The 10,613-nt window shown below is 38.2% G+C and overlaps 1 protein-coding gene across 5 annotated transcripts in view; it reads left to right on the top strand.

Annotated features, from left to right (window-relative positions):
- The window catches only part of LOC120767787 (E3 ubiquitin-protein ligase lubel), a 28,834-nt gene extending 19,248 nt beyond the window's left edge, over positions 1-9,586 (top strand). For 3 of the 5 annotated variants that reach the window (XM_040094040.1, XM_040094042.1, XM_040094041.1), the window contains 7 exons: positions 19-4,748; positions 4,835-5,101; positions 5,171-5,476; positions 5,547-5,698; positions 5,768-6,145; positions 7,586-7,754; positions 9,201-9,586. In XM_040094040.1, the coding sequence (XP_039949974.1) occupies positions 19-4,748; positions 4,835-5,101; positions 5,171-5,476; positions 5,547-5,698; positions 5,768-6,145; positions 7,586-7,754; positions 9,201-9,236 (6,038 nt within the window). In that variant the 3' untranslated portion in view covers positions 9,237-9,586. The remainder of the gene's footprint in view (positions 1-18; positions 4,749-4,834; positions 5,102-5,170; positions 5,477-5,546; positions 5,699-5,767; positions 6,146-7,585; positions 7,755-9,200) is intronic. The other 2 variants (XM_040094043.1, XM_040094044.1) reach the window with 2 other exon arrangements.
- Positions 9,587-10,613: the final 1,027 nt, after the last annotated feature.

Here is a 10,613-nt window from a genome sequence, read left to right on the forward strand (position 1 = left end):
TCTCTTTCCTCATTATAGAAATTCATGATTTCCTCAGCGCAAACGCTTCGGAATGCTATCAAACACCAAATGCAGCTGGTGCCGCTTTCATAACCGATCATCCCACGCTGTCACACGCATCATCTACTAACGAATTACGTAATACCATGTACGATAGCATTTACCGTCATAGTCCTTATAGTAGAGAGGCATCATCAAGCCGATTTCATCTAGACGATCCCGCATTTAATAATCAAAACATGCTAAAAGATCTCGAAACACTTATTGGTAATATTGAACAAAATCAAGCGAAGCAGAGTGAGCCGATGCTCAAAACTATGGAGTCGATGTTGGCCAATAGTTTAGGCAAGAGTGAAATGGATAATGAAAATGATCCCGAAATGATGCGCATACTAATGAAAAGCCCCATCACTACCTTACATGCCAAGCGTATGACTTCCGAATCAAATAGCAGAACTCAGAGTCAACTGGATGTGAAGAACTTTGTTTGGCAGCATATTCAAGAAATAGTACCGAACTTGGTGCAACAAGTGGAGTTAGAACTCATGGAAGAAGATGCAATGGAAGTCAATGAAGTTAAAGATACTCCATTAGAGCAAAAGGTAACACCACCAGAGCCACCACCAATCGATGCTGAAGAATTCATATTGGAGGAAGTCATTGGACCAAATATTAAAGAAGCATCAATACGAGAGTTGGTGCCACCCGAGTTTATATATGCGGCAGAAATTGCCACTTTCCGCATGGAATTCGATCGCGCATTAGATAGAGATCATGAGGATGAGTTCGAATTCGACAGCTTTGAAGATGCTGAAAGAAGTATATATAAAATGTATCACGCTCCTGAGGAAACGAAAGTAACTCTAGAAAGTAAGGCAGTTCCAGAGATAGAAACCGAACACGAGCAAATTGCAGAGGAGAATATAATCGCAAATGAAACTCGTCCTCATGAAGTACAAGAAATAAGAGCTGATATCGAAAGTACAACAACAAATCAGAAAACGATGGGAAATGAGACGCAAGTATCAGCACAAGCTGAACTCATGGAAGACAGTGCAGCAACAGTACTTGAAAGTAAGGTTATTCCACCAAGGACAGCTGAAACTGAAGAGACAGTTCATGAAATAGTTGAGTTAGCAAATGAATCCGTAGCCATAACCAACGAAGAAACTTCTACGGCACTAACGGTTAATGAAAACTCGGAGGTACCAATAGCGATTTCAAATATTGCTCCGATCGAAACGCAGACTACAACAACCATAGCAGAAACACAAAACCCTTTTATAGATGAAACCGCCAACTTCAGCATGGAAACGTCTGTAGCTACTGCCATAGAGTCACATGCGCCCCAGAAAATAGAACAACCAGCTGCTGGAAACTCTGTTGAAACTACAAGACTGAGAAGAAATGAAAAGATGCAGAAACGTCAGAGAAAGAGTCAGTTACAAAAGAATGCGAATAGCTCTGAAGCAAAAGCAACGGCGGCTATTCGAGGAAATGCTAGTATGGACCGAAAGAAAATAACTGAGCTAGGAACTCAAAACGAGGCCATAAAGAATGAGGGTTTAACAAATAACAACGGAGCTATGTCTCACCATCAAACTCCAGAATCGGCTGAGGATCAACAGGCAGATACGAACAATCCACTTAACGCAGAAAATATTACAGCAAATCAACAAGTTTTAGATACCAAAGAACGTCAACCGAAAGTGTCGAGAATTCCCGTACGTCGTAGCGCAAGTCGACTTTCTGGTGAGCAAAGAACAAAACACCCTAGTCAACTAACTATTGTTCAAGCTAGTAACAAACTAACAACTGAGAATGAAGTCCAAGCAACTAACAATCCTCGAGATGCATTAGAACAAGAGGTCATTTTAAGTCAAGCAGGTGGAGAAGCAGAGGATATAAATATGATTTTAGAGAACGATGCAATTAATGGAAACACTATAGGGGAAGAAAACCAGATAGATAATAATATGGAGAGTTTGTCCGAAAAATTGGGAGAAACAAATCAAGAACTAAATGAAGTCGTCGAGGAACAAGCTTCTCAGATATTAACTGCAGAAGTCAACTTCGCGGACAACGCGACTTTCGCGCACACGGAAACAGTTAAAGCTGAGGAGCCACTAATAAATGGGATAATACAAACTCTTCCAAGAGATGAAGACTTAACACATCACATGACTACTGAAACCCCAGGAAATACCAACTATAATAAACACAACCAATTGGAAAGCGAGATGACTTTGGACGAGGACAGGACTCAAACAGAGACTGAAACAGAAGCAGAAGGTCAAAATACTGAATTAACTGAAGAACTATCTACTAGTACTACAAAATTTGGAGATAATACTGAAGAACTCAACAACCAGACAAACGAAAAATCACTTCCGGTGATAATGTCTGAACCAGAAGCCAGCACTCAAGAACTTCAAACCCAAAACAAAGAAGGTCCACCGTTGCAGGCAACAGTCTATGAGACAACTCAGGCAGAAAATAATTCCCAAGAAAGTGCACAAGATACTGAAAAACAAAATGTTTCGCAATTAACAGTTGGAGAAACTGTACAAGTAGAAATCAGCTCTGAAGGAATTGTGCACCGAGTGGATGAAAAGGTAATCTTGCTGATGCCGGCTGAGCAAATCATTCAAGCAGAAACTGAAGGAAATATCAACCGAACTGTGATAGAAGATGTGGATACAACTAGGCACGACGAGACGACAAATCAACTCGACTATGTTGGAGAATCCTCTGTACAAGCTGCTTCTGAGAAGTCGGCACAAGAAGACACAATAAGTTCAAACGTAGAAGAATCCAGCAATCAATCAACTTCAAAGGAAACTACTCAAACTGAAAGCACCGCAGAAGTACAGAATAGTGAATTACCAACTAACGAAGTATTTCAAGATGCAGCTGAGCTTTCCGCGGATGAAGAAATTGACAATAATACAAGCAGACCCGCTTCCAAACTCGAAAGCCATGATGGTAACGAAACATCTGATGCTGAGTTATATAGCGTTGAAAGTGAATTCTCTAGTCAGGGACAATCACGTTCTGTGACTTCGGATAATGCTGTATTGCTTAAGGTCGACAACACAACAGAATTGCCATTACAACAATCCACAAGCGACACAGCGATAGATGCAAATCTCAGCAAGACGACAAGACAGACTGCACCTTTGGAGTTTGTGCTTTCTCCAGATGCCTCAAAACAAAATCTCTCCGAGCTCGTTGAAGACACACAACGCCTGATTAAGCAAATGAAAGACGAAATAAATATAGAGGACTTCGAATCTTCCGAAGAGGAGTACACCGACGAGTATACAGATGAAGATGAATATGATGATGATGATGAGGAATATGATGAAGATTGGGAAGGCTCGCTGGAAGAAGAAGACACAGAATATGATGAGGGTGAGCTAACTGAGGACGATATAGATGATGAGGATTATTTTAATGAAGAAGATGAGGAAGGTTTGAGTGCTGAAGATGCGGAAGGTGAAGTTAAAGAAGACAATACCGCTGCGGACAAAGTAAACGAAATTATAGATAAAGTTTCTAGAGCTCCTGGCGAAGAAAATAATACGGAACATGAAAGTGAAAATATTAGTGCCACGCATACCAATGAGAAAGACACTATCATTACCCCATCATCTCATACCGAAATCACAATAACCGTCGATACCCCAAACTCAAACTTAATTGATACAAATCATGAAGTCGCCAACAATGCTTTATTGACCACGCTTGAAAATGAAATTGTGCCTGATTCTAATGCTAATGCTAACCCAATAGAGTCTTCAACTAACGAAATCGAAACAGAGAATCAAACACCCGAACTGCCCGTAGAAACCGTACTGTTAAATGAAAAGAGTATTACAACAACATCAGACAGTACAAGCAATGATGATAAGGTAGACACAACTGCCTCAACTGAGTTGCGAATTGAGAACGAAGTACAAATTGAGACAATTCCAGTCCAAAACCAAGAAGGTGAAGATCAAAATATAAGCATAGAGATTATCCCTGCTGAAAAGGCGATCAACGTTTTAAACCAAAAGACTACAAAAGACCCCGAAGAACAAAACTCAAGCAAGATTTTGGAATCTAAACCTGCCACAAGTCCGAAAACTGGCGTTGTAAGTAAGATACCACAAATAAGAAACGATGCCCGCGAAGCGTCCACTTCGAAAGCTGCCCGAAACGCTTTGAACAATGCACGAAACGATAAACTTACCACACCAAAGAACAGTGTAACGACTGTTAAAGCTCAAGCTGAAAAACCGAAACCCAAGGAAAGTAAAATACCAAAACAGGCAGCAAAAAAGGTACCCTTGCGCTCGAAATCCTTCTCCGGACCACCAGGTCCCATTGGCATTTCTTCGGTAAAGACCATACAGCAAAAGTTTCTGAATCAGCAAAAACAGTTAACCACGCGTGTAGAACCAACCAAAAATCCACCAAATGTAGTACGTAAGAAGTCAATAACCGAAGCTATTACTAAATTTATGCCCAGCACTTCAGCGGGTGCCAGTAGTTCTACAGCTACTGCGGTAACCAGCATTTTCCGCACCCATCCACGTATACCTAAGAAGAAATATCACGAGACATGCTTTTCAGATGATGACTTTGAGACGACGACGAGTGAGGAAGAACCGGAACCGCTGGAGATACGTCAACGTAAGATAAGTGTGCCAGTTTTTCGGGCATACCCCAGCGTACAGGAGCCGGAAGTTGTGCCCCCAGAGGTAATTATTTTACATTTTTTGTAGGGTTGTTTCGGTGCAAGATATGAGCTCTGTATATAACATCCATTATTTATAATTATCAACAGGTGCTCGTTCAAAAATTCATCGAAGAAAAGCTAGTCGCAAATATTGCTGAAGCGCAAATAGCCGCCACTTTGGTAAATATGCGGTTCCAACAGGATGTTTCACTGTGGGCGGCCAAGGAATGTAGTGACCTTGACCAAGCCATCTCTATGCTACAGCAAGAGTGCGAACTCTGCATGGGCACATATCCCATGAATCAAATTGTCTCAATGCTCAAATGTACGCACAAATGTTGCAAACAATGTGCCAAAACATATTTCACAGTGCAGGTAATAATCCCAGCACCCCATAAGTTCGTAACCCTATAACAAAACCATTAACTTTTAATACTCCAATAGATTACCGATCGCAGCATCAACGACTGCACTTGTCCGTTCTGTAAGCTACCCGAATTACACGGACATAACGAGCATGAGGACGAGAATTTAGAATACTTCTCGAATTTGGATATCTTTCTGAAGAGCATTTTGGACGAAGAAGTGCATGAGTTATTCCAGCGAAAGCTAAGAGATCGCACATTGTTGCAAGATCCGAATTTCAAGTGGTGCATACAGTGCTCATCCGGTTTCTTCGCGCGGCCCAAACAGAAGCGACTCATTTGTCCAGACTGTGGTTCCGTGACATGTGCGCAGTGTAGAAAGACGGTGTGTAGCAACAAATAGTTCCATTTCTAGTATAATATAAATATAAATACTCCACACTTCTTGCTTGCAGTGGGAAAAGCAACACGAGGGTATTTCGTGTGAACAATTCAAGGAATGGAAGGAAGCCAACGATCCGGAAGTGCAGGCACAAGGAGTTCAAGAGCATTTGTCGCAAAATGGCATTGATTGTCCGAAATGTAAATTCAGATACTCGCTAGCCAGGTTTGTTGCATCAAGCTCTACTATATTATGGAAGCCAAATTGAAAGCTATCTTTACTCTCTTCTTCCAGAGGTGGCTGCATGCATTTCACTTGCACCCAATGCAAGTATGAATTTTGCTATGGTTGTGGCAAACCTTTCATGATGGGCGCCAAATGTACCATATCCTCGTATTGCGCCAAACTGGGTCTGCATGCACATCATCCGAGGAATTGTCTTTTCTATTTACGTGACAAGTTACCCATACAATTGCAAATGTTACTTAAACAAAATAATATACAATACGATGAAGATCCTACAGAGTTGTCTGGCAACCACGTGGAAGATGCCTCAACGTCCACACCGAAAGTGCCACGTTGTCCAATTCCCTTGCAAAAAGAGACTCCCACCGGTATGGTAGACACAGTATGCAGTGGAGAGGTGCCAGATAAACATGCTGGCATGTGTCGGTAAGTATGAAGTGAAGATCGGACTTAGTCGGAGTAATATCACTGTGGAACATTTTTGGGATTATTGTCTTGGGGGCGAGAAATTCCATGTCAGGGTGATGGTACTAGGTCAGTATAGTAAAACCCTCAAAGGGTTTGGCGTTCGTATGTGACAGTTTTTTTTATGACCTTTTAAATTTTTTCCTTATCTTGATGTTTTTTTGCTTAGTTGTAACAGGAAGTCAGGGTGATACTTGGAATTTCTCACCCCCCAGATTAGCTGTTGTACTGTGTATTGATACCATTTAACCTTAGAATTACCACTTTTTTTGAAATACCGTTTTTTCGGAAATCTGTATAAAGTGATAAATGAAAAAGTGCTTACGGATATTCTAACCAGATGCACTTGCTAACCAACTACAGTTTAGAATCAGATGTAATGAACCGATAAGACTCGAGACTACAACGAGATGCCTCTTGATGTCTCCTATCAGATACATACACAGTCCGGTCCGCATCCTCCCAGTTAAAGAGCATAATGAACTCCTCTCTAAGCAGTTTCTGCTGAGGCACTTTCATAAAAATTATCCTTGCAGTCAGCTACTTGTAGCGGAACCACCTCTTAGGAGCATCAAGAGGTCCTTCCTCAACTACGTTTACGACATAAAACAATACGCTGACCAGACTTCGGACGCAACAAACTTTAGACGAACTGATCGCCATTTACAGTGGAGCCATTAAAAACTTCACCGACTCCCACTCAGTGAATGGCGTACTTGGAGTCAAACCACCATTGCAGATGACGAGCTCGAGTTGCCGCGAGAATCGAGAGTGGCCCTTGTGCAGCTTCATTCTGGATACTGTAGCTGGTAAATTCCTACTTATCCAGGATCGACCCTGACATATGGAATATATGTGCAGCATTCCCGAATGACTCTAACCGCCTCTTTGCATGTCCTTACACATCTGACACCCCTATCCCTATGGTCAGACCCCGTCGAAACAGCACGTTTTCTGGACCTACCGTTGGATGACTTAGATGGCAACTTATCCAATCTTAACCATTCTAACGGGGACTAGATAACCGTTACTACAATAAAAACATTCCTATAGGGGCTTAAAAATCGATTGAGTTTCTAAAAATCTAAAGTAGAGCAATGGCAGATCCACCGAAGAGAGGTCTTTGACTGTCAAAGCCCCCAAAACCAGGAATTTTAATTCAAATTTAGAAGAGTTTTCGAAGTTACATCGCTACCAAAACTATGTTGGAAGGAAAAGCACTATCTTCCGAAAGAAGATCTGGATCCGACACTGAAATTGAGGATATACATATACATAGATTATATTGTATGATAGGATTTTTTTTTAATATTATCATATGCAAAATCGTACCCAAACATCTTCCAGTCTATTGTTATAAAGTTTCAGAATTGGTACTCACTTTTTGCCTTCAATTTTCAGCACCCATTACGTCGAGTACTTGACCGCCAAAGTGGCTAAAGCGCGCATTGATCCACTGCCCATATTCGATCTAACCGATTGTGTGCAAGAGTTACGACGACGAGATATACGACTGCCGGAACGAGGTCCATGGGATACAGATGAAATCTACAAGGGCATGTGTTCTGAGGTAAGTTGAGAGCAATGATAAATACATGAGTATAGTCTATATAAGGCTATTATTAGGTCAATCCACCAAGTTTAAGCAACATTCTTCATATCCCTAGTTTTATTAAAAACATTGTTTGTTGGCAACCTTATAATTTTTATAAAACATAAAGTTTTGAAAACTAAAAAAACAATTTAATTGAAAATTATTAAATTAACGCACGTAGCAAAAAAATATAAAATAGTGTTGCCACATTTTTGTATTTTTATTAAAATGTTTTACCCTCTAAGGAAGTTTAACAAATACATTTGACATGGGTATAATAACACATACCATATTACAAGGACATAAATTTAAAGTGTTGCCATCTGGCTGTAATTTTTTTTTTTAATTTTTAAATAATACGTTAACGTTTTCCAACTCACTCACTTCACTCTCTGTGGATGTGACAGAATATTTTTTCCGCTCTCTTAATATTTATTTACGTATAAAAAATAGGCTTTAGGAACCCTACCACTTTAACAACAAAAACAATTATTAGAGTTGCCACCTTTTTTATATTTAATTTGAAAAATATAAATGGGTATGCAGAAATACGCTCGAAAACAATATGTTGTAAGCGGACATTAATTTAAAGAGTTGCCAACTGAACGTAATAATTTTTTCTACTTTTATTTTTTTTTTTTAATAATACATTAACACTTTCCAACATTCTGTGGATATGACATAATAATTTTTGTCTACTTTCTTAATATTTAATTAAATATAAAAAGTAGTTCTAGCAACCCTGCCACTTTTACAAAATTCATAGAAATGAGGATGGCCACCATTTTTGTATTTAATTTGAAAAATTTAAATGGGCATACAGAAATACGCTAGAAACCAATATGGTGTACGAAGCCATTTATGTATAGAGTTGCCTTCTGACCTTAATAATTTTTTTTATTTTTATTTTTTTTAATAATACGTTAACACTTTCCAACACTCTGTGGGTGTGACATAATAATTTTTTCCGCTTTCTTAGTATTTAATTAAACATAAAAACTAGGTTTTAGCAACCCTAACACTTTTACAAAAAAAAGGGTTGCCACCGTTTTTTGTATTTTATTTGAAAAATCTAAATGGGTATGCGGAAATACGCTACAAAACAATTTGTTGTAAGCGGACATTAATTTAGAGAGTTGCCATCTGACCGTAATAATTGTTCACACTGTTGATATGACACAATAATTTTTTTCCGCTTTCTAATATTTATTTAAATCACTTTAAAAAAAAAATATTGGAGTTGCCACCTTTTTGTATTTAATTTGAAAAATCTAAATGGCTATACAGAAATACGCTAGAAAACAATACGGTATACGAGGGCAATATTTTTAAGAGTTGCCATATTACAACATTTTATTTAACGTAAAATAGATTTATATTTTTAAATAAACAAAACTCACTGCTTGTCATTCTTTCCAACAGGTTATAAAGAAAAATATTCCGCTGGAAACGACATGAGACAGTGTGCTGCAAGCGACTTGGACCAATCCACCAGATACCCAACCATAGGCGAGCAACATATGAACGATATATGTATGTACGAGCGAACGATGTTGTGGACTGCAAATATTTAGGAGGAAGAAGCGGAAAAAATTAAAATTGAAAAAACACAAAAATAATGTATTATTTTCAACAATATTTTCTTTTTTCTTATTTTCCACTTGTTCATTTCCTTATGTATGTTTATATTCGTCGCAGTCCACTGTATTTCTCTTATCCACGCTACTAATCCATATTACTACGAGTAAATGTTCAATTTATATTTTCTAAAGCTTAACTAGTGAATAAAGTATATACAGAAAGATAAATGATTTTTTCTTACTTAGATGTTGGCTTCTGTTTATTTAGACTTCACTTACTTAAGGCACAAGCAAACACACACATTCATACAAGTGATTATAGGAGATATGCGCGCGTCAACAAGTATTAAACACTGTCAGAATTCAGGGTCAGAAAGTCGCAATCTATATACATATAAATGTATATATAAATATATGTGTGTATGTATATGTATGCATATGTATGTTTGTAGACACCATATATACCATTAACAAAAAAAACTTGTATTGTGGGCGCCATACAATAGCAATTCATAACAACATTAATACAAATACTCACATTAACATATCACAACGCATCACATCACATCACTGTCAACGCGACATCACGTCAGTGCACTCGTTTATTACAAATTTCCGTTTTAACGTATTTCGCACATGATAAACGGCTGATGACCGCTCAGTGGAAAAATACAACAAATAAAAATAAAATAAAAGATAAAAATAAAATATAAATTAAAATTTAAAATAATTTTTGTTTTTGTAAAATATCTCACAAATTAAGTTATACGCTTTTCATGCGCTGACTTTGACGTGTAACGTCGTCACGCTCGTTATTTTAGTTTGCTTATCATAGTGACTAGTGTATATTTTTATACGATTTTCCCATTTAAATAAATACTCTCGCGCTGTATACATTTGAAAATGATTTTGTACAAATCGCATTTTCGAAAATTTAACATTTTTATTCAGCATACAGTGCAATAAACCCACCTTTCAACACGCCATTCGGTATTTATTCCATTCGTTCGATGCACTTGCTTCGGCTACACGCGTCAAATAATTTCGTTTTATGGTTCGTACATTTCCCGTATCAAATTTTCAAAACATTTTCTAGCACATGTTCTAAATAATTTTTCGATTTTTTTTTTTTGATTGTTTACATATAAGTTATGTCTCGAAAGGTTGTTATGAGAACGTCCGCTGTGAAACGTAGATGATTTTTGCGTGGGCAATACCCCCTAATGTGTTGGATTTGGGTGTGAATTTGTTTAAC

The sequence above is a fragment of the Bactrocera tryoni genome, chromosome 2 (assembly GCF_016617805.1).
Source record: "Bactrocera tryoni isolate S06 chromosome 2, CSIRO_BtryS06_freeze2, whole genome shotgun sequence".
Lineage (NCBI taxonomy): Eukaryota > Metazoa > Arthropoda > Insecta > Diptera > Tephritidae > Bactrocera > Bactrocera tryoni.